Source organism: Lactuca serriola, chromosome 4, assembly GCF_051521515.1.
Source record: "Lactuca serriola cultivar US96UC23 chromosome 4, Lser_US96UC23_V15, whole genome shotgun sequence".
Taxonomy (NCBI): Eukaryota; Viridiplantae; Streptophyta; class Magnoliopsida; order Asterales; family Asteraceae; genus Lactuca; species Lactuca serriola.
Genome location: NC_136411.1, coordinates 41,815,097 through 41,840,606, shown reverse-complemented (window position 1 = coordinate 41,840,606; position 25,510 = coordinate 41,815,097). Strand labels below are relative to the sequence as shown.

The 25,510-nt window shown below is 36.3% G+C and overlaps 2 protein-coding genes across 2 annotated transcripts; both read left to right on the top strand.

Moving 5' to 3' along the window:
• The first annotated feature begins 6,257 nt into the window (after nt 1-6,257).
• LOC145101395 (NOL1/NOP2/sun family protein) lies at nt 6,258-9,476 on the top strand. Its single transcript, XM_079038585.1, has 12 exons — nt 6,258-6,433; nt 6,536-6,663; nt 6,842-7,133; nt 7,388-7,535; nt 7,605-7,742; nt 7,824-7,886; nt 7,972-8,093; nt 8,174-8,587; nt 8,668-8,768; nt 8,850-8,931; nt 9,020-9,081; nt 9,205-9,476. Exons 1-12 carry the CDS (start codon nt 6,335-6,337, stop codon nt 9,314-9,316), a joined length of 1,761 nt encoding a protein of 586 aa, XP_078894711.1. The 5' UTR covers nt 6,258-6,334; the 3' UTR covers nt 9,317-9,476.
• Nucleotides 9,477-21,841: 12,365 nt separating this feature from the next.
• On the top strand, nt 21,842-23,227 carry LOC145101394 (UPF0496 protein 4-like). Its single transcript, XM_079038584.1, has one exon. It carries the CDS (start codon nt 22,033-22,035, stop codon nt 23,011-23,013), a length of 981 nt encoding a protein of 326 aa, XP_078894710.1. The 5' UTR covers nt 21,842-22,032; the 3' UTR covers nt 23,014-23,227.
• Nucleotides 23,228-25,510: the final 2,283 nt, after the last annotated feature.

Below are 25,510 nucleotides of genomic sequence, written 5' to 3'. Positions count from 1 at the left end.
GTTGTGTTTTGACCCAAAGAGAAAAGGTGATAGCATATGCGTCTTGACAGCTGAAGGAGCATGAAAAGAATTACCCGACTCATGATTTGGAGTTGGCAACGGTAGTTTTCGCTCTGAAAATATGGAGGCATTACCTCTATGGCACGAAGTGCAAACTTTTCACTGATAATAAGAGTCTCCAATATCTCTTTAATCAGAAGGAATTGAATATGAGGCAACGACACTGGCTAGAATTACTTAAAGACTACGACTGCGAGATACTTTACCACCCCGGTAAAGCTAATGTTGTTGCTGATGCTCTCAGTCGGAAAGTCAATCTTGAAAGGAAAAGGCCAAGAGCGTTGAGAATTGAAGTTGTCTCGACAATTGTGGAGAGTATAAAGAAAGCTCAAGAGGAAGCTTCTGAGAAAAATGACCGAAAGGAGGAACGTTTGGGTAAAACGTTGGTGTTTGGTACAAACAGTCATGGACTGAAGGTATTCCAAGATCGTACTTGGGTACCTAAGTCAGGAGGAATTAGGGATCTTCTGATGGAAGAAGCTCACAAAACCATGTACTCAATTCATCCTAGCAGCACTAAAATGTATAGGGACCTGAAACCCTACTACTGGTGGCCGACGATGAAGCTTGATGTTGCAAAGTATGTGGCCGAGTGTGTGACTTGTGCGAGAGTCAAGACACAACATCAGAAACCTTACGGGAGTTTAGAACCATTGCCTGTGCCTATGGGTAAGTGGGAAGACATTGCTATGGATTTTGTCACTAAACTGCCCAGAACAAAGAATGGTCACGATATGATTTGGGTGGCCGTTGATCGATTCACTAAGAGTGCGCATTTCATAGCAGCCAAGGAGAAATGGTCTATGGAAAAGCTTGCAAATTCTTATATGAAGGAAATTGTGAGGCTTCACGGTGTTCCGTTAATGATTGTATCGGATCGTGATAGCCGTTTCACCTCAAGGTTTTGGAAAAGTCTACAAGAGGAAATGGGTACCAAGTTGTGTTTAAGCACAGTTTACCATCCGCAGACTGATGGTCAGAGTGAAAGAACAATACAAACACTTGAAGATATGCTGAGAGCATGTACCTTGGAATTCCTAGGTAATTGGGATGAACATTTACCTTTGGTAGAATTTTCCTATAATAATAGTTTTCACTCGAGCATTAAGATGGCACCTTATCAAGCTTTGTGTGGACAGAAGTGTCGTACGCCGTCTTGTTGGCTTGAGGCTGGGGAAAAGCAGTTTATGGGACCGGAGATGGTTCATCAAACTGCTGAAAAGTTGAAAATAATTAGGGAAAGAATGTTAGCAGCTCAAGATCGTCAAAAGAGCTATGCTGACAAGAAGCGAAGACCGATGACTTTTGAGGTTGGAGATTCGGTTTTGCTTAAAGTCTCGCCGTGGAAGGGACTTATAAGATTTGGTAAAAGGGGAAAGTTGAGTCCAAGGTTTATTGGACCGTTTAAAGTCCTTCAGAGGATTGGGAACCAAGCTTACAAGCTCGAATTACCCGAAGAACTGAATGGAATTCACAACACCTTTCATGTGTGTTATTTGAGGAAGTTCACGGGAGAAGTTCCCGATATAATTCCAATTTCTGAAATGAGAATTGATGAGAACAAAAGGTTGATTGAAGAACCAGAGGCAATTGTTGACCGAAAGACTAAGAAGTTGCGACGCAAAATGGTTGGGTTAGTGCTTGTCCGATGGAAACACACGAATGGGCCGAATCTCACCTGGGAGACGGAGAGTGACATGTTGAGTCGCTATCTGCATTTGTTTGTTGATGTGTGATTCCGGGGACGTAATCATTCTAAGGTGGAGAGAATTGTAACGTCTGTGTTTCCGGGCTTGCCATTTTTAGCAATGTAATAGTCTAGGTTAACCTTTGTAACCCGTTTTGAAATAATAAAAGTGTATTATTTGAATATTATGTGTTTTGTGCTTAATTGCTTAATTATGTGGTTTGATTAGTTAAGAATAAAAATAAGCGTCAAAATTAAAATGTGAGATAAGCCCGATATCTTTTCATAAAGTTGTAGTGGTCGAAACAAGGATTCCGGAGATATAAGGAATGCCGAAATCCGAGTTATAACGAAGAAGTTATGACCTGTCGAAGTTTCGCGACAGAACCGGCACGACCCAGCGCGACCCAACGCGACGTAAATAGTGAATTTAAGGTAGATAGATATCTATCCTTAGTGATCTAAATGATAATTGAAGATCTCATTGATAGTAGTGCAACGACGGAAAGACATACGGAATCGGAGTTCAGATGAAGGAGTTATGAATTTCGAACGGAGTTTTCCTGTCCCGGCCTACTAAAGATAATATATAAGTAATATACTTATAATATATTAAAAATAAAGTCAAAATTAGCCAATGGAGTCTAAACGAGAGTTGTAGAGCATAATCTCACCTTCGCGGCGATATAAAGAACGTCGAAAACGGAGTTCGTATACGAAAGTTATGAATTTCTGAAGTTCGGGGCGCGAAACCCCAAAACTGTCAGAGCCCACGACGTGGCAAGTGTCCTGTCACCTCCGGAAGGCCCCCAGATGCAACTTGGGATGACGCATGCAGTGACGACCAAGCCCACGACGTGGAACAAGGTTGCCACGACGTGGCAAGGGCCAAATTTGCCCTATAAATAGATTTGAAGGGCCAGCCGTTTAGGGTTGCTATTTTCTCTCTTCTCTCTCCCGTTTTGCATCGATTTGCGTGCCAGAAGTACCCCGAAGCCCCGGTAATATTCCCGAGTCCCGAAGCAAGTCCCGAGATCCCGAAGATCCCGAGAAGTGCGGTTCCCGAGCCGAAGCTCTGCCCGCGAGAAGTTCGATTTTTTGTGAAGATCTTTCAGATCTGCTGAGGATTACTACTTTTGCAAGTCGTAGTGCTGTCCGATCATCTTCTGATCAAGTGAGTGTATACTACCTTTCATAAACACGATAATAATACAAGTTTGGTTCGAGTGTATTAAGTATATTGTTGTTTATAGGTGTGAGTGTGTAGTTACCTTCTTCTAACACATAAATATTAAGTATTTTATATAAAATACGTGCTATGTGTATGGTATATTGTTGTTTATATGTGTGAATGTGTATTCACTCTCTTCTATCTCATACATATATGATCTATTCTCTATGAGATATGTGTTATGTGTGTGTGTGCCTCATCTGTTATGTGGATTTTGTGTTGATCAAAGCATGCTATACAGGTTTTTAAACTATGTATAAAAATGTATATTTTTATCTACTAATATGTTGGGTAGAACATGGGTAGATAGTTGGTGTGTAATAAACAGATGAGAGGCCTCGTTGTTGTTTGATTTAGTCATCTAGCGGAGTTTAGATGACGACCACTGGCTATTCTAGACAGTCTTGTGGAAACATTAGCAGGTTCGCCACCTGTAGGTGTTAATGAACTTGGGTGTTCATTCGCTGTACTCCATCCCCCTCATGGTTGCCTTATTTGACTTATATTGCTGAGGTACCACCGAAGCATGTGTTGTCGCCCCGATGGAATATTATTAGACTAGGTCCCTTATGTTAGTTGTTTTAGGGACATTAAAGTGAGAATAACGGGAATGGGTAATTGGGTTATTGTTGGTTGGTGAAAATTAAATATGATATTTATTGTGGGTTGAAAACCCTATATGCTCACCAGGCTCCCAAGCCTGACCTACTCAGTTTTAAATTGTATTACAGGAAGTGGCGGAAGGGCATGAGATGGATGAACCATCGAGTTGTTTTGTTTACAAGTCTGCATATGTTTATATTTGTTATATGACTTGTAATGTATTCGTTTATGTTTATTGGTCTATATCGGAACATGACACCCCGAGTTTTGATTATAATGAAAATACATTTCTTTTATGAAATGTTTCAGTAAACATTGTTTTATCATGTTTTGTTTTTGGGAACAAATTCCGCAACTCTTTCAAATCAAAAGGATTTACTCTGAAAATATTTAAAAGCATAAATGAAAATCGGTCTTTTCTGGCCGAGATTTTGGGGATGTCACACGAAACCCCAAAACCTTCGAGTTTAGACTCGAATCAGTGAGTCGATTGGAGACTCGGTGAGTTGGTCAGGTCAGGACTCGGAAATCGGTAGGCTCGGCGAGTCATGGACTGACTCGGCGAGTCGAGTCGCAAAGAGAAGGACTCTGAACATATGAACTCGGCGAGTCCCTATGGTGACTCGGCGAGTAGGGTTGACCTGGAAGGTTGACTTTGACCAGGACTTTGACTTTGACCAGAGTTGACTTGGTTGTCTTTCGGGGGTCAGTTAGACTCAGTGTTGTATTGATATTGGTAGTTCGGGGAGCGAGTGGAGCTGAAGTTCAGAGAGTTGCCGTGCAGCAGCTAGTGGGTTCATCAGCCAGTGTAGGTGAGTTTCCTTTTGTATGAATGGGTCTACGGCCACAATGCTGGCCCATGTAGTTATGAGTAGAAGACCCGGGGGTTAGCCCTAGGCACAGTATGCTAGTATGATATTTGGGACGAGGTCCAATGACAGAGGGCGGGTGCCCAAGGAATGGTTTATGTGATAGTTTATACTTGTTGTCTGTGTGATACTTATATGTGCATGGTAGGGAGGTGAGTGTGGGCGAGGTCCCGTATCTCACCAATAGCAGAGTGTGGATGGTGTTCCACATCTCAGTAGCAGCAGATCAGGGGCGAGGCCCAAGTTAGGGAAGGAGTGAGGGTGGGCGGGGCCCGTACCTCACTATCAGTAGGAGTATGGACGGGGTTCCATGACTCATCAGCAGCAGGACAAGGGTGGGGCCCAGAGATAGGCGAGACCTTAGGACAGGATCCGTTAATATGTGTTTAGCTTATGTGATGAGATGTGATATGTTTATGTGCTATTATATGTTAGTGGGCGAGGCCCTGTGACAGGCGAGCCCTAAGTGAAACAGATCTGTATCCGAGCGGGGCTCGAAGCCAGATGGGGCCTGGAGCGGCGGGGTCGTTGTAACGGGCGAGGCCCGAGGTAGGTGGGTGAGGCCCAGGATAGCGGGCGCGGCCCAGTATGTGCAGTATGTAGTTATGCATGGTATGTGGTAGGGTGGGGAACTCACTAAGCTTCGTGCTTACGGTTTTCAGTTTTGGTTTTAGGTACTTCCGGTAGCGGAGGGAAGAGCTCGGGGTGATCGTATGGCACACACCATAGATTAGACAGCCTGGGAATGTTTACTCTGATAACGAACATGTATTTTGGAAACTAATACTCCGCTTATGTTTTGAAATGATGAATTTGCTTTAAGTAATGTTTTATTAAAATAAATTTTTAGTCTTAAATTTTGGGACGTTACAGGAATTGACGAAGGAAAAAACTATGGTTCTTTCAATTTGGGTGTAACGATGAAGGGGAATGCGCACAATATCTGTTATTATATATATATATATATATATATATATATATATATATATATATATATATATATATATATATATATATATATATAACGGGCTAACCTGATTGTGACCTACAATAACTAGTAACATGTTATGTTTTATACAAAAAATAAGAATAATGGTCTTTTATATATAATTTTGATACTTCGTTATTTTTTAAGTTATTTTTATTTTTTTTAAATATGAGAGACTAAATGCAAAACCTTTTAAAACCCATCATTTTAGAATTAGATTGAAATTCAAGCATCATTTTAAAAATGTATGTATAAAATATTTTTTTATATTAAAATGTATTAAAAATACGGAATAATAATAATAATAATAAAAATCAAGGTAAGGGTAAATCCAAACATTTTGGAAAAAAACTTAAGGGTAAATCCGAACATTTTTGAAAATTCAAGGGCTTTACTGACATTAGGTAACAGGTAGGTTACCTGAAAACCGGCTACAAGGGTGAAAATGAACAAATTAAACAAAACTTCGGGTTTTACTGAACCTAAACACGTCTAAGGGTAAAATCAACATTTTTGTGAAAACTTAATATAGAAATAGAAATTATTATACACGTAGGGGGTGTTTGGGGTATCTTTTGAAAGGGCAAAATGACTTTTGGGAAAAATTACAAAAAACCAGATTTTCCTGACTTTTCCAAAAAGTCAGTTTTTCTTCTATGAAAAATCCAAAAGAAGCTTTTAAGAAGCTTTTACCAAACTTCTTTTCTATGTTATCTTTGACTTTTAAACTTTCAAAAATAAGGCAAACAACCACTTAAAAAAGGCTTTATTTTAAAACCGAAATAGACAGCTATAAAACCCTAGTGCAAACTAAAACCCCAAGGTAAGGTATGTAGGTCAAATTGGGCTATGCTGTAAAACGTTTTTTTGGCTCTCTAAATTGAATTGAATGTTGAATGAAGGGAGTGAGGGTTCTTCTGAGAGCTATTAACAGAAACCGAAGCTTCAGCAGTCGAACAACACCCTCTCAATCGCAGTCCCAGTCACAGTCTCAGGTCCACCTGCAATGCTCTCTTCCTTTTTCATTTCATCAATCCGTACATATGAAACTAGTTATAATGTTTTGTTTTCCTTTTTTGTTGCAACTGCAATCATAGATCCTGCTGATGGATTCATCTGAACGTTACTGCTACAACCCCACGTTACGCTGGAATCCTCAAGTGGAAGAGTATTTCACCAATGCTTATGGAGCAGAAGTCTTTTCTCGCATTTCCAAAGCACTAACGTAATTGCTTCATCATTGATTCTATTTTCCATCTTCAAACTTCACACATGGATTCTATTTTATAGAAAAATTTGATAGTTACATGTTACTAGGCAAGTTGTATAAGACTTGTCGTCTTAGTTTCCATAAGTTTAACCAATCATTTTATTTACACATGTATGCTCTTATAATTGTATAGGCGTCCCTCTTGCTACTCTTGTATACGTGTAAACACACTGAACACAACAACTGAAGCTGTCATTGAGAAGATTCTGGAAATTCAATGCGATAAGAGGCTGCAAGATACTGTAAAGAATGGTGATATAGAATCCCTAAGTGTTTTAAAGTGTCAAATACCTGGGCTAGACTATGTTGTATTTGTGAAAGGTTCAGGCCCACATGATATTCAGTATGATTATCAGCAAGACAGACCTCCTAAGGAGATAATTGTCAGCCGTAAGTGTGCAGAGGCAGTTCTTCGAGGTGCTCAGGTAAGCAAAAGCTGAAAAATATTATATTAATCATGTCATCATCATTCAAATGATCATGCATTCTAGCAACCATGTTTTTTTTTTAAAAAAAAAAATATGTGCTTGGATTATGCTCAATTTCCCTTTCTCATTCTCTCCTCATGTGCCTTTATCTCCAATAGGAATAAGTGTGTTTATAAAATGTTAATATGCAACATGATTAGGTACACTAGAAAGTGTTTAGATTTTGATGTTTGATTGTGATATTTGTGTAGGTATATGTTCCAGGTATATTAGCATGCAGTGCTCATGTTGAGAAAGGGGATTTAGTTGCAGTTTCAGTTGGTGTTGAACAGCCTAGTCGTGACAATGGATGGGCTATTGGAATCACACGTGGCATTGTCCTTCAAGGACTCAAAACAGGTCTCTTTCTCTTAATTCAACTTACTTACTCTTACTTCTCTATAAATAAAATTATAACAATTGTTGTAGATCCTCAATATCTTGAAAGAGATGGATTATATATTGGTCAAGGAACCACAACCATGTCAAGGGCAGGAATTTTTCGTGGATTATCAGGTCTTGGTGTGGATATGACTGAAAGAGTTTTTAGATTAACATCCTTTAATGGTATACATTTTTTTTATTTTTCTTTTACGGTTTTACCCTCAATTCTTTTGAAATTCATTAATAAAAAATTACTACATACAGATGTGATGAAGGGGGACATATTTCTTCAAAACCTGCCAAGCATCATCACTGCACATGTCTTAGGTATGTCTACACATATACATCTTTGTTTTCTTCTTTCTGATTGTCAACGAGGGGTAATTCTGGCAATTCATATATATATTTATAGATCCACAAGAGGGAGAAAGAATACTGGACATGTGTGCTGCCCCTGGTGGAAAAACAACTGCAATTGCTTCCCTTATGAAAGATAAAGGAGAGGTGATTGCAGTTGATAGGTCTCACAACAAGGTAAAATCCTGTTACTACATTATATATCTTTACATGTATCCATATTTATTCCTTTTTTAAAAAAAAAAAAATTTATCCAGGTGCTTGAAATTCACAATCTAGCTGCAGAACTGGGGTTGACTAGCATAAAAGCATATAAGTTAGATGCCCTAAAAGCTGTTTGTGAAAACAACTTAGTTACACAAAGTTGTGGTCAAAGTCAAGCAAGTGAAGAGGCAGAGTCAATGAGCTGTGTTACCAAAGATTTACCGATTTTGGAGAAAGTTAATAATAATAATAATAGAGAGGATGAGGGAATGAAAGTAGGTTGTTATAAAAGTAAAGCAGAGGAAAGGAAAGAAAGAAGAAGGATGAAGAATGGGCCCGGGAGAAACCAATCGACAGGTGGCAGGGTGGATAAATGTGAAGGCTTTTTGTCAAACAGTTTTGACAGAGTCCTTCTTGATGCTCCTTGTTCTGCTCTTGGATTGAGACCCCGCTTGTTTGCTGGAGAGGTACTACTGCACCTTTTTTTCTTAAAAAATAAATCTTTAAAAAAAAAAAAAAAATTTAAATTAAATTTGATTTATTTAAGGATACGGTGGAATCATTGAGAAGACATGGGAAGTATCAGAAGCGATTGTTTGATCAGGCTGTTCAGCTGGTTCGCCCGGGTGGAGTTCTTGTATATTCCACGTAAGAAAAAATAAATGAATTTAAGTTTATTTATTTATTTATTTTTATTGGATAAAAATTAATAATATAAAAAAATTCCAGATGCACGATAAATCCAGGGGAAAATGAGGCATTGGTTCGTTATGCTTTGGACACATACAAGTTTCTTTCATTAGCACAACAGGTTAGTTAGTTATTTCTTCTTATTATTACAACATTCTACTTTATTTTATTTTTCTTATTAACATGTTGTACTTTTTATGAGATTGTAGGATCCAAGAATTGGTGGACCTGGTTTGGTTGGTCATTGTGAGTTATCAAATGGATATTTTGAGTAAGTTTTGTTATATCATGTTTTCTTATTTGGGACCTAATTAATCTGTTTCCTGTAAATTTAATAATTTAGTTTGTAGTGATTTTTAGTTGTAATGTTTTAGTTTTTTGTAAAATTTTTTAGGGAATGGTTGAGAGCTGGTGAGGAAGATCTTGTCCAGAGGTTTGATCCTTCGGGCCCACATGATACAATTGGATTTTTCATAGCCAAATTCACAGTTGGCCCCAAAGATTAGCTGTGACTGACTGATTTTTCATAGCCGAATTCATAGTGAGTATTGAATTATAGATTAAAGTCGTTGGGGCTTCATGTTCTTAAGGGCTAATTATATATTTATTTATGCAACAACGTTATTACTTACCGTTTAATCTAATAATGTTTCAGTTTTGTACCCATATTAATATATGCAAAGATGCAATTAGTTTGGTTGTTAGGTGCACAAACCGAATTTTTTTTGGAAACCGGATCGGATCAAGTCAAAATCAGTTTGACCATAAACCGGAAAATACTCAAACCTATAGAAACCGGATCGGACCGGATTGACACCAGTTTGAGAGTGTGTGTTAGAGCCACGGTTCTAAATAACGTAAGGCATGATTTAGCGGTAATGTTATGCCTCAAGTTTTTTGGACCTTTGGCGAGTCACATTGTTTGTAAGGCGTGACTTTAGGTGTCATTTGTATATATATATATATATATATATATATATATATATATATATATATATATATATATATATATATATATATATATATATTCATTTATATATACATTTATATGATTTAAAGGGATATTTTGTTAAAGTTCGGTGTTAAATACAAGACTTGGAGCCATGATAAAGTGACTTGACAAACTTTTTAGAATTTTGAAAATTAGAGTTTTACCAAAGAGTAATTAAATGATTCTTTTGTCTTAGCATTTGGCCCAATAAATCAAATACAAAAGTGAAGGCAGCGGTCTTATTTTTGGAGTAATAGGCCAAAAAAAGTGACTATTACCGTTCGTATAAGCTATATATGCTATATAAAGCCGGCCATATAACACCTAAAAAACTTGAGAATTTAACCCAATAGCCGGTTTGTAGAATCCAGTTCCAACGACTATATTCTCAAACTGGTTTCAAAGCGAACCATTTTTCACACTTAACATTATATAGAACCTCGATTTTAAGCATTTCTTGAATATATTTTGATAAACATTTTGCTAACAAGTTGATACAACAATCTTTTTTGTTGTTTTAAAAGTAATCTAATGTTTCATTCAATTTTAATGTTAGAAAACCACAAGAACACCATAACATTTACATGGATAAGAACATCCAGATGAGTTAAAACGAAAACATTTGTTAAATAAAATGTTTTTTTAATGTAGGTTTTTTTCGGGAAAAAAATCAATTACTAAAGGATTACCTATAAATATGTTAAAAGGGTTAGAACAAAAAATTTGAAAAAATATGAGTTTTTTTTTTTTTTTTAAAACTGCCAAATTATGTGTTTAGTCCCTATTTTAAAAAATTAACTCAGACCGTCCATCGTTTGTTTTAAACTTCCACGTTTCATCCCCACCAATGTTAGGGATGTCAACAAGGGCAAAGTGCATCCGCTTTTGTGTTTCCGAGTTAAGATAGAAAAGAAAATAAAACTAAAAGATTTTACTTCCCCTCGCTTTCTTCTAAAACTGTCAATTTTGAGAGGAAAATTTGGAAGAAAAATATGATTTAAAAATACTTCCATTCCCCTCACTTTCCTTTCATCAATTAAACTCAGAAACACAATTTTTCTTCGACATCCCTCATCTTCTTTCCATATCCATCTATATCCCTCTTTAAGTAGAACTCAAGAACAAGGCGTAAATGCATGTGAGGATCAAATCGAAAATACAACTCGTAAGCAAGCTTCTAAAATAAACTTAACAATTCAATTTTAATATAAAAACAAACGAAATTAAAATATGAAGCTACAGTTTTTTAGTGTATATATATATATATATATATATATATATATATATATATATATATATATATATATATATATATATATATATATATATATATACTAAAAAACTGTAGCTTCATATTTTAATTTCGTTTGTTTTTATATTAAAATTGAATTGTTAAGTTTATTTTAGAAGCTTGCTTACGAGTTGTTTATATATATATATATATATATATATATATATATATATATATATATATATATATATATATAATCTCAGTTTTGAGTTCTTTTTATAAAGAAAGAATTATGTCTTTTAATGTTTTTTTTTTTTTTAAAATAGTGTCTAATTTTTAAAAGCAAATATAAATCAACCAAAGGCCAAAGGGTATTTCGAGCACATGAGGGGTTGGATTTGTGGTCTCCTTGGCGGTTCATCACGACCATGCGTAACACCTTGGGGATGGCGTTGTGTTAACATGTCATCATGACTATTGGCCGATGTGGTATGTACCACGAGAGGCCACACCTCTTCTTTTCCTTTTTTTTTTTCTTTACATATTCTCTTTTTTCATATACCATGAGGGTTTATACTATGATTTAGTGTGAAGAAGAGGGTGAGATAAAAGGAGCTCCGTGCTGATGGCATTGGAGTATATCTAAAGGCCTAAATGAATGCAAGGTAAAATACATAAAAATGCAAACAATGGATGATAAGTTGTCCTAACTTGTTTGCTTTAATATATATATATATATATATATATATATATATATATATATATATATATATATATATATATATATATATATATATATATATATATATTCTTTTATTTTAAGAGGGTGTTTGGGATTACTGTTTGAACTCCAAAATTGTTTTTGGTAAAAATATTCATTGATTTTTGGTGGTTACAAAATTAGTTTTTAAAAAAATATTTGGATTAGTTTTTATGGTAGTAAATATGTAACGTTTAAAAAATAAGATCCGAAAATTTTTATTTTTAAATTAATAAAACAGTAAACCATATCATTGTCATAAAACCCAAAGTAATCAAATTTTATCAATACATCATCGTTATCAGAGTAAATCACAAAATGCAGAATCTAATGTGTGTGCTTTGCAATCATCTAAGTTCTTTCCTTTGAAACCAAAAATACATAAAACATAAACTGAAAACTATAAGCACAAAGTTTACTAAGTTCTCCAAAATACCACATATAATAAACAAATAATGGGCCCTGTCCGACATCGAACCCCGCTCGGTATACAGATCTGTCAGTCATTTGGCCCCGCTCGGTATATAGATTTGTCAGTCATTAGGCCCCGCCCAGTATACATTTAAAACATAAAACATATAACATATAAACACATAACACATGTAATAATCACAAGATACATAGCATACAGAATAATCATCAGGTCCTGCCTGACATCGGGCCCCGCCTGATAAGTATATGACCACATAACACATGTAAGAGTCATCCAAACATCTTGCATCCTAACATAACAAAATGGTAGTTGTTGAGGCCAACAAAATTAATAACCCTAGTTATTACACACTAAACTAGTGTATAGTGGTAAAGGGATCGAATCCACGGAGATTAGTTCAATTTATAACTCTATGAAAAATCTCTTTGTAAAAATACTTGTAAAATAACAATAAAAATAAAATTGGGGGTTTTGGTCTTTTGAAATACTTGAAATAAACTAGAATTAAACAAACAATTTCAACAAAAGTAGGAGTTTGATGTAAAATCAATAAGAGAAGGATGGTTGACTTAAGGTTTCCTCACTTTGACTTTTGAAGAACATATCATTAGAATCCAATGGTGCAATACTTGATTTAAATCCTTAACTTGGCTATAGTAATCCAAGAAGCTTGATATTACCTAGACTTTTCTTAGTTGTTAAAATGGTTAGAGTAGCTCATAACAATCTCCTTAGTTAAAGTCATAATTTCCATTAAGCATGTAATTAGTGAAAGTCAACTAGCATTAAGAACCAAAGAGTCATCAAATCCAAGAGGGGTCAGATGCTTTCACCACCATGTTGGAGGAAATGTTTTTATGATTGTGTAAAGCAAAAACAACACAAAAATCATTTGTTGCTTGCTAATTTGAGGATCCTTTACTTAATCAAGAAATTAGCCAACTAATCACCACAAACACATATAAACTCATGAACTAAAACATACAAGTAGTGATAAGATGTTAAAACACAAAACATTCCCATAAAGATTTAAGAACATGTTCATGGATTCTTCAACACTCAACAAAAGTTCAAAGGATTCAACAAAAGTCAACCAAGATTAGTTTAGCCAAGCATGGCTAAACTCGAAGAAACAAAGTTAGAGAAGATTGTACCAAACATTAAGCAAGAATCAAGAGGTAAAAAGATGATGTTCTTGGCCTTCAAAAGTCTTCAAAACTCCAAAGAGAATCTTCAAAAATCGGATGTCCAAGAGTGTAGAAAAGTGGCACACCAAACTTCCTCATATAGCTCAAAACAAGAATTTCTAGAACTACCCCTGCAGGGGGTTGCGCGACCCGCGTGCTGTTGGGCGGGTAGCCCACGTGCTGAGCTGGGTTCTTGTGTAATTTGGGCTCTTTTGTGATTTGGGCCTCTAATGACTTATCCCACTTGCCCATAATGAATCCACTAAGCTTGTAACCCAATATTCTTCATGTTTTCTTCAATTTAAGCCCAAGATGACTTTTCCAAATCACCCATAGCTCGTAAACTCACCCGGTTAATAATCTCCACACGCTCGAATATTCTTCCGGTTCTTGCAAATTCAAATTTCTTTTTCTCCAAGCCTTCAAATAATCATCAAGCCCGCTCAATGCATCAACTCCATTATCACCAAGCCTATAATTCTCGACGTCCTCTAAGTCCAATCGCTTTCCATACGTCCTGAACATTCCCGCTCCACCAATCTCCATGAAATCTGCAATAAAGCTCACAAAACTAGAAAGTACCCGAAATAGGCCATAAAATAACAAAAAGGAAAATATGCATGGAAATTATCTAAATTATGAATGAAATATGCTAAAATAAACTATAAAAAGAAGTAAATAAAATAAACTATCACAAAACCATGGGCCTACATTGGTGTCTTCGACCCGCTAAACACAGTAACGAAACTCACCATGCACTGTCGAATCTCACAGAAAGAATATATGGATGTTGGTTCGCAAAAATCCTTGCGCTATTAATCACAAAATAATCATCCGGTCAATAATTGGATCCCAACTCACACAAAGAGTCTAAACTAGGCTAAAAGACCTTTTTACCCTTTACCTAACTTCGCCCAAAGCCTAGGCCCAATCCAATTGTCCAAAAGCCCAAAATCCCAAAATAATCATTCCAAGCCCAATTATGGCCCGATTTTCCAAACTGGGCCCAAATCTCTTTCGTGGGCCTTTTCCAGGGGAACCCAAAACAAGCATCAGTCCAAAAACATGATGGCCCAAGAAGGCCCTAAAAATCTAAACATGGCACAAACCGAAAGCCTTAGAGTCCGAAGCCCAACCTGTTGAGTACGCGGAGCGTACTCGCTTTAGGGCTTCTACGCTAAGCGTACCTACTTGTACGCCTAACGTACTTCCCCATTTGGCCAACTTCCATTTTCCAGCTCTTAATCGATTAGACCTCAACCCAAACTCATATTTGACTTCTTTAACATGGTTTATCACGTAAAGTTGCCAAATTTACGTGCATGCATGGTTTAATGTGGCTCTTAGAGCTCAAAAGAGCTTAATAAATGACTTAATTCATGCATGGGACCATAAACACTATAAAGTTTGCACCTTTAAGTTTAAGGAACTCTCCAAACATTCATCTATAACATTTAGCTTCTAAAGTGGCCTTAACCCATCAAGACCAACTAAAAAGGGACAATGAAGCATAAAACCATGACATGAAGAGATCTAAGCACACCATAATCAAGGGTGAAACTTTATACCTTCTTGCAACTGAGAAAGGTGCCTAATCTCTGGGTCCACAAGCTCAAGCTCCAATAAAGCTGCTTCACCAACTCCTTCTTCTACCAAAGGCACCAACTAACCAAGGAAACACCCTAAAAGGTCAAGAACACTTAAAATGCTATTAGGGTTCGAGATTAGGGTTTTAGGGCAATGGGGGCATATAAATAGGCCAACACTTGGAACTTAAGGTGAATATATAGGGTTCAACACCCCAAAAATTAAGGTTTCATTAAATCCTCGTACGCCTAATATAACCCTCGTATGCTGGCGGTATGAGGCTCGAATCAACGATCAGACCTCCCCCTTAATACGCTAAGCGTACCATATGGTACGCCCCACATACTGGCTTTTCAGCTAGTACGCTAAGAGTACCCTATGGTACGCCACACGTACTAACCCTAATGACCAAATTGCAACCATTACACCCCCATAGTGTCTCAACCGAAATGCACAATGAACCAAATGTTACAAAATAAGTCAACAAGTTTAAAAGTGTTTGACTTGAAATCTCATCTTTAAACCTATTGGGGTTAAAAAACTAAAAAGAGTTTTAAAAAACCATTTTTTTTAATATTTTCTTTTTAAAGAATGAAAAAAAAAACTATTTTGAAAAATACTTTTAAATAACTTTTTTTAATTATTGATTTTTTAATAAATAATAAGTTGTTTTGAAAAACAGTCATAAACTCTCCTAACTTTTTGTTGTAATATAACGACAATAAATAGAATAACTAATTGTTATTAGTTTATGTTTTACTATAATCCATAGAAATGTATATTACGATTTAAGAGAATCAATCATTCTTAAAGTATTTTTAATGGGAGCTTTTTTTAAAAGCTTATTACCATTAGTTTTTTTTTTTTTTTTATTTTAAACACTTATTATCATTGGAACAAATATTTTTTTTGTTTTTTTATTACCACTCAATATAATTGAATGGTCAATATAATTTAAAGTTTTCTATATGTAAGCCCTCCTTTAGTTACATATTATTTCCTTTCCATAACTATATTTTAGTTTTAATTTATTTGTTATTTTTTTACTAATTAATTATTTTTATTAAGTATTTAATGATATTTTATTTATGAAATATAAATTTCATGACGATTCTATAAATATTTTCATTGTTGTGATATTTTAGGTATGATATAGGTTTAAAAATGATTAATTAACTAAAAGGCTTTTTTATAGAATATTTTAGATAAATAAGGATAACGTAGTTAAATTTAAGAAAAATGTTATCGAAAGAATTTACATTGGAAAGATAATTTGTTAAAGCTTAATTTTTATAGAACGATGAATTGTTAATTATTTAACCAACTCTTATTTAATCTTCCATTTATGTCATTTTATTTAATCTTCCATTAATGTCATGTCCAACTCACGCTTGGATCCACCGCAAGATAAGAAAACAACATCCAATCACATCTCTTTTGAGATCTACCATTTATACCCTTTCGTATTTTATAAATATTTTTTGTCCACATAAAAACAATATATTTCTTTTATAAAACTTTATATTATATAGACAAAATTATACAATCAGTCCAGTGGTCTGCATGAACTAACTAGTTTATGACAATTATCAAAATATCGAAGTTTTTAGTTTCTTAAGAAGGAGTGAGTTATTTCCTCATAACCCATTAAACTCACTCTCACATCAATTTTTGTCTTTTATTTTTCTTCATCTTTATCAACCCACAACATATGAAAATCTTATCTTTCTCAACCAACTCAACCTATTCAATTTAAAAAAAAATACAAAACAACTAACATACAAATTTTAAAATACATGGTACAAGAGAAAATATGAAAAAGATGATGAAATGGGTTAGTGAAACCAATTAAACAACCCGTTGAAGCGGAAGTGGTACCAACGATAACTCTATTGCTAATTAAAATTTTACCTTGACTGTTTTGTATTTTTTTTTAATTGAATGGGTTGAGTGAGTTCAAAAAGATAGAGTTTCCGTGTGTTGTGGGCTGGGGAAGATGAAGAAAAATAAAAGAAAAAAAAATGATATGACAGTGGGTTTAGTGGGTTGAGATTTGGGAGAGAATGACTCCCTCCTCCCTTATGTAGTTGAACATTATCCGGTAAAAATATATTCTATCTTTTTTAATTTCGTTTTAGACTTTAAATATATATATATATATATATATATATATATATATATATATATATATATATATATATATAATAAATAAAAAAGAAAATAGGTCAACCCACCACCTACCTTAACTCCATCTACCCTCAACTTTCTCATCGCTAACACACACACACACAAACACACACTTTCTCTCTCTCTCTCTCTCTCTCTCTCTCTCACACACACACATACACACACTTGAAGAATAACACCGATTTCATCGCCATCTTTCTAATGCTACACGAGATGGCACATAAGCGGTACCATCAAAAACAGTTTCATTACCTTTATACCTTGTGTCACTCCTTGTACATGCACCAAATGAATCAACGTCATAGGTACTAAATTACATACTTGGTTGCTCTCAACACCATGTGACCTATTGACATCGTAACGATTTTCCCTTGCGAATGGATTTACAATACTTTCCACATAATTATTAACAAAAAAATTGAAGTATGTTAAGAGGCATTCCAGTTACGACATTTACAAAATATAGGACATACATGTTGTAAATAATTTACATAACTAATTTTGAACCGGAAGATTGAAAAGACAAATAAATCTGATTATTATTCAACATGGATTTAGAAGCCACGAAGTTAATCAACTCAACAAAGTTGTTATCATTGGTTAAAAAATCAACACCAACACACGTGTAATATGAAGCAATATAGTACATGGAACCTAGTATTCACTTCAATTGTCCTCCACCACAAACATATATTCTAAAAATAATGATTATATAAAATCATTATCAATATTAGAAATGTAAATTTGGAACTTGAAACAAATCCAAAAAGCATAAAAGAAGTAAACAAATGTCCAATAACTCATAATCTAGACCCGTTTTTAGTCGTGAATTATGTACATTCTTTAATGTTTTTTTTATGTCATTTCAAAACGTTTCTTGTTAGATTCTAGAATAGCTTTACCGCTTTATGTTGAATCTCATCAACTCGATAAATAACTATAATTATGATGTTTCAGACAAAATAATTATTTTTCAAATAGAGAAGAACAAAATTTAAAATAACATCATGCGCAAAAGGTACTTTAATCGATATCCCCCTTATATTTTGTTGTTAAAAAAATCCCCTATATTCTAACTTGCATGATTTTATTTAGATTAAATTGCAAGAATGGTCCATGTGGTATGTCAAAACTAGCAGCTTTGGTTCAAAATGGGTTTGGCTCGCAATGATGGTCCAATAGTTTCGTTTTGTTTCAAGTTTAGTCGAATTTCCTATGAACTATTTATAATGACGAGTTTGCCCCTTATTATTTTATTTTCCAATTTTCTTTTATTACAACAATTAAAAAACAATTAAGAATAAAACAAAAATAAAATCTCTCTCTCTCTCTCTCTCTCTCTCTCCCTCCCTCCCTCTCTCTCTCTCTCTCTCTCTCTCTCTCTCTATTCTCCACACACACACAACCCCCTCTCTTTTGATTCAACTCATTTCGTCCTTGTTTCACAAACAAAGAATGGAGCACTAGTGGTTTTGACACCGGTGGTGTTGCTGTGGTTACCACCGTGAACATCCACCACATCTTCGCTTGTCACAACACCTGTAACGACCCGTTCCCGGTATGATGATTCCTTGGTATTTATTTTGAAATTTTGTAAAGGGACTCGGCGAGTTCATAGCCTGACTCGCCGAGTAGGGACGGGATTTCGAGCACGTGTTAGTTGGCGACTCGGCGAGTCCATATTCTGGACTCGGCGAGTCTGTCCGTCTGGGAGAAACCCTAAATCCCCGGGTTGCCCACTATTTAAACCACCTTATAGCCCCATTCTCGCCTCCCTCAACCTGAGAACACAGTGAGAAAACCCTAATCCTCCCTTGAGAGCTTATAAGTGTTTTTGGTGCCATTTTGTGAAGGTGTGAAGAAGGAGAAGAAGAAAGAAGCAAGGAGAAGAGATGTAGTGCAAAGATCCAAGGGCAAATCTGAGTTATTTGAGGTATTTTCGGAGTTCCCCTCTTGTTATATGCTTTAAACTTCCATTAGGGCTCTCCTAAGAGCTAGTTGATGCTTGTTCCAAGCCTTATGTTTGCATGAATGCCTTAATAAGTCGAGATATCTTTAGATCTGAATGATGGGGTGTTGTAGAGCCCAGATCTACTGTCTTTTTGGAGTTACTTTGCATATTAATCATGGATCTACCCATTTTATGCATCTTTTAGCCTTATTTCCCTTATTCATGAGGTTGTGCACGTAAAGTTGGAAACTTTACGTGGTAAATCAGCTTATTGGACTCAGATCTATCAGTTGTATGTGTTGGATTCAAACAATATCGAGTAAAAATCAGTTGCATGGCGGCAACTCGGCGAGTCGGGAAGAACGACTCGGCGAGTTGGGTCGCGAGTTCCCGAGTCCTTCATTTTGATCAGTGTCGAGTGAATCCAGTGAGTTAGAGAGTGGACTCAGCGAGTTGAGGGTAGACTCAGTAATGGAGGGACTCGGCGAGTTGTTCATACAAATCGGCGAGTCCAAGGCAATCTTCTTAAGCTCAAAGAACAACTCGTCGAGTTGTTCATATGACCCGGCGAGTCGGATGAAGATTGTCTGAGTTCTTGGATCGAATGAGTACTCGTCGAGTCGATGCCATACTCGACGAGTAGCAGCGAGTAAGGTCGAGGAATGAGAACAAGGACTCGGCGAGTTGGCGGCCCAACTCGGCGAGTCAGGTCAACTGTGGGTTGACTTTGTCCGAAGGTTGACTTTGACCAAGGGTAAAAGAGTCATTTTACCCAGTGCAGTGTTTAGTATTTGATTGAGTGTGTTTTTGGACTTGTAGCCGGGGAGATACCGGAGCAGCAGCAGTTAGCCCTCAGAGCTATTCACTCAGCAGCCAGTTCACGAGGTGAGTTTCCCTTCAGTAGGAACGGGTCTACGGCCACAATGCCGGCCCGTGTAATTATCAGTAGTTCCGGTCTTTAGTTTGATGTAGTAGCTAGCTGGCTTGACGTCTTTGTGATTCAAGCATATTTGTGTTATGTGCTCCGGACTTCGGTCCGATGCAGTATGCAGTATGGGTGAATATAATAGTTGTTATGTGATATGCTATGTCATGATCAGTCAGTTCCGGACTTCGGTCCGATGCAGTTAGTTCCGGACTTCGGTCCGATGCAGTCAGTTCCGGACTTCGGTCCGATGCAGTTAGTTCCGGACTCTGGTCCGATGCAGGGGACAAGGTCCCAGTCAGTTCCGGACTTCGGTCCGATGCAGCTAGTTCCAGACTTCGGTCTGATGCAGTGGGCAAGGCCCAGTATGTGCTTTATATGTATTGTATGGTATGTGGTAGTTTGGGGGAGCTCACTAAGCTTCGTGCTTACAGTTTTAGTTTTGGTTTCAGGTACTTCCGCTAGCAGAGGGAAGAGCTCGGGATGATGGCATCGCACACACCACGACTTCAGCTTTTATCCTGGGAATTGATTTAGTTCTTGATTTTTATATGTCATGGATATGATACAGTTTTCTTTCCGCACAGTGTTTTATTATTATGTTGAGATACATCATGTGTGGTTTATGATATGACACTCAGATTACGGTTTTTGGTTATGTTGAAAAACGAAATTTTTGGGTTGTATTTTTGGGTCGTTTTCAACACCACTACTGCCTTTCCCGACTTTCTCCATTCACCCCCCCCCTTTCGAATCTGCAACGATGACGAGAGAAGGAGACATATGTGAGCCCGTCGACTGCCAGCCTTGTTCCGCCTGTCCCAGTCGCTCAATGCCACCTCTCACCACTGTACATGACCTCACCACCCTCGTTACATCTCTCCAGTCATACTGCACCGCTAAGGAGGAAACCCAGCTCCTCCTGTCGCTTTACCACCCATATAGCTTGCTGCCACCGCTGCTGTTGTGAGTTCTGGCCACCAAATGCTACCACTCCCTCCGACCACCAGCTTCCTTTCTCTTCATTCTTGCCGGCAGGAAAGAAAAACAGGAGGCAACAAGTGTAGTGATTTATTTTAGATCCAAAATCAATGGTGAGTTTTCGTTTTAGGTAAGGTTTTGTGTGTGGATTTTGTTTCAGATCTACCCTTCTTCATCTTCGTTTCAAAATTGGAACCAAGAACATACCTACATTCAAATTTTGGATTTGGGTTTTATTTCAGATCTAAAATCAAGAACGAAGAACACTCATTGTGGATTTGGATTTGGGATGTTGGATGGGTGGTGGGTCACGACATGGGGAGGTGAAGGAGCTGCCATAGTCGGCTGTAGTGGCTCTCTTCACCGGAGAAGTGAGAAACGAGGGAGATAGACGAGTTGGAGATGAGAGAGAGAGAGAGAGAGAGAGAGAGAGAGAGAGAGAGAGAGATTTTCTTTTTCTTTTTTTGATTTCTGTAACAAAAAAATTGAAAAAGGGAAAATACCAAGGGCAAATCCTTCATTATAAAAAGTTTAAATTTTTTGGACTAAACTCGTAACAAAACGAAACTATTAGACCATTTTTGCGAGCAAAACCCATTTTAGACCAAAGTTGCTAGTTTTGATATACCACAGGGACCATTCTTGCAATTTTGTCTTTTATTTAATTAGAAAAGTTGTATATAAAAATTAAAATAGAGATAGCGAAATGTTCGTATGTTAACAACTGTCAATAGAGGTAGCGAAAAGTTGTATCTAAAAATTATTACAATAATAATTAAAGAATTAAAAAGGTTGAGGATAATTTGGGTATTTCGAAAGGAGTTTCCCAACGTTCGGTGTTCATTTACTTTCACACGCCTTGTGTAACCCAACAGATTATTATTGAATAAAACCACCGTAAGAAACCCTAGCTATATTTTCCGGCAACCCAAAATTCCGTCAACAAGGTTTCCTTACTGAGTGACCATCTTAATCTCCAACGATTAGCCATGTTTATTGTCGAGAAAGCAAACTTATCTTCCCATTTTCGATCAATCAAGAAAAAACCACCGCATGTTCCCAAAAACTACCAACACGCCGCTCGTTCGTTTGATGAAAAGGTAATTCTCCATCTGAAAACGCTAGATCTACCCACGAGTTCCTCAAATATCAGTTTATCTTGGCTATCGGCCGCAGTTTCGTTTCTCTCAACTGTTCATTCCGAAGCGGAGGATCAGATCTCGAATCTGAAATCCGAAGCCGATGATTATCAGGTTTTGTATATGGAATACAGTCTCAAGGTACTTGATCTGTGTAATTTGTTTTCGTCGGCGGTTCAAAAATTGACCGACCGACGTCTTTTGTTGAATTTCAGCCTTCGCTTGCTTAACTTCTCAGATCAGATTCCATCGTCTGAGAAATTGAACAAGGCAAAGGATTCTCTAACCAAATCTCTTAACAATACACAAGAATCTGTAAAGGAGAAAAGTCTCCGCGCCAAGGCTTTGATCGAGGAGCTGACAGTACTTCTCGGTAAGCTGCCGCCGAGCAAGTCGAACACCGGAAGAGATCTGATCCGTCGCTCGTTTTCCGCTCTCGGAGTCCTTACTGTTTTTGTCGGAAGCGTTTTGGTTACCGTCTTGTACGGGGAATCCGATGTAGCTAAGCTCTCAGTTCCGGTTGAGTTCCTCTGGGCCGACTCAGTCAACGGTCTGCAGACTCAAATCTTTGACTTGATAAAGCCGAAGCAAAATCCGGTTTTGGAGCTTGACGACATCGCAAGCCAGGCGGCGATAGTACTCGACCTCCTTCATGTCTTTGTTTCCGACGACGGAGATAAAGTCGACGGCAAGGTTCGTTTGGAGGACGGCGTAAAGGAGCTGGGAACGGCGACGAAGAAGTTCTCGGACGGTGTAGATACGTTGACTAACGGAGTGAACGGTATGTTTCGCACTGTGTTGAACACTCGTAACGGCCGTTTAGATCTTTAGTTGGTGGGTGTGGGTCCATTGTAAATGTTTATACGTTTAGATGGATAGATAAGATGAAGTATTAAAAATATAAAATCAGTAGTAGTGTATGTTTTACTTTACGTCGTATGTGGTAAAAGGCTTGCAAAAATGTGTGGGGTTGAAAGTTTGAATATGGACAAAAGTCTAGTAATACAAGTTGTGTATATAAAAGTTTATTTTATTCGCGATTTAAGAGCTTTGAATTTCGAATATATGAATAAAAAACTGGGACAACCATCACACAACTTCACAAGAATGAACTGTAGACAAAACTAATATTGTTGAAAGCCATTGACTCATGATCATGACTTAATTTTTCATTTAACCATTTTCAAGAAAGGCTGCTTTTGTAAGTTTAGGTGTCAAGCGACCTCGAATCACACGTGGTTCACCATATATCATATGTAGGATCATCATTGATAACATTCTTCGTGATTCTCCTCAAATAGAGATGTTTAACATCATTCCCGGATACACCGATATGTCTATATAGAGACATTTTGTAGATCCAAAGCAATACACTTGCCTACATGAGTTCCTAGCTAATCGTAAGAGGTCTCCATATTTCAATTTAAACTTGAATTATGATATTACTTATTTGATAACCACAATGAAAAAGAAAACTGTTAACAAAAATTGAAGGGAACATAAGGTATCATTTATTGTTGATAAAAACTTACTCAATTATGGGCGAGTGAGCACTTATATCCCATCTTGGTAAATCAACCTCACTGTCCATCAAAGAGGAGGATAATAAACTGTCTATTGTAAACCAAACATAATTGAATGCAGAACCAAAAATTAATCGAATGCAAAAAGTTAATCAAAAACCAAAATTAATCGAATGAAGAACAAGATTAACCAGTTGTGTTGAAATAACATGATTTATTACTATGTTTGTAGCAACGATATTCGAATAAACGTGATTTATTACTATGTTTGTAGCAACGATATTTGAATAAACGAAGGCAGAAGTTCTCACGGTTTGAAGAAGAAAACAAGGTGATGAAAGTCTAGAAGATTTCACGTTTTTGAGGTTTAGTTTTGACGTGTTTGAGGTTTTGCCATATTTAATTAGGTTTAATGCTAACTAAATCTATTTAGTATTTATTAATAATTTGGAAAGGGTAATTTAGAACAATCACCTTTTATTTTGATTTTTAAATATATATTTTTTGGTATTAAATTGATTAATACCTCATTAAATTATAAGATTGGATATAAATGTTATTTTATTAGGTTAAGAAGAATATATACGTAATTATGAACTTTGAAAGGATATAGACATAATTCTTAATATTTGCAAGGACATATGTGAAATTTTCCCTATTTAAATAGTCTTTTACCTCGTCATTGTCGTTTATACAGACAACAAATGTCGCTCGTTGGATATTTATAAGACAACTTGATATGATCATCGGATACACGTATTTTTTTAGACACCGACCAAGTATACATTATGCCCACATGCAAATTCAAAGTGCAATTGTTGTTAACATTCAATGACATATACTTCCAAACACCATTAACATTCCCTTGCAACCCTCCACTACAAAAGTATTATAATACTATGGTTATTTTGTGAATTATGGTTGATTCAAAGATATGTGAAAATAAAGGAGATAGAATAGATTGAGAGAAGAAACCTGAAATACCAATCTATCTATTAGGGAGGAGGGAGTCATTCCCTCCCAAGCCACTGAACCCACTGCCGCATCATTTTTTCTCTTTTATTTTTCATCTTTCCCAACTCACAACACACGAAAACCCTATCTTTTTGAACCCACTCAATTAAAAAAAATACAAAACGATCAAAGGTAAAATCTTAATTAACAATAAAGTTACCGACGGTACCACTTCCGCTTCAACGGGTTGGTTGGTTGATTGATTTCACTAACTCACTTCATCATTTCTCTCTACTTTCTCTTTCTCATTTTCTCTTGTACCATGTGTTTTAAAACTTGTACCTTAGTTGTTTTGTATTTTTTTTTTTTTTTTTGTAATTGAGCGGATTGAGAAAGATAGGATTTTCATGTGTTGTGGGTTGAGAAAGATGAAAAAAAAAACAAAAATTAATATGACAGTTGGTTCATTGGGTTGGGAGGGAACGACTCCCTCCTCCCTTAGGAAGTTATTTGATCAACAAAATAACCATATCACTAAATTAAAAACATTTTGTTAGCGGAGCAGGAATATTTCAATTTGAACAAACAATAATTTTCATGAAAGTACCCAATGATAATATTTTTTCTGAAAAGTATGAAATACAGGCATTGAATATTAAAAATAACAAACAATATTATTACAAAACAAAAACATTAAGTAATTTAACATGAAAGAGCTTGTGTTGGCATCCGATATCTATATAGTTTTTAAGGGGAATTGGTTGTCTGACCGTAGGAACATATGCTCTTATAGTAGGAGCGGGTGGTTGGACACATAAGGTGTACCACATAGATAATTACCAGAACAATGC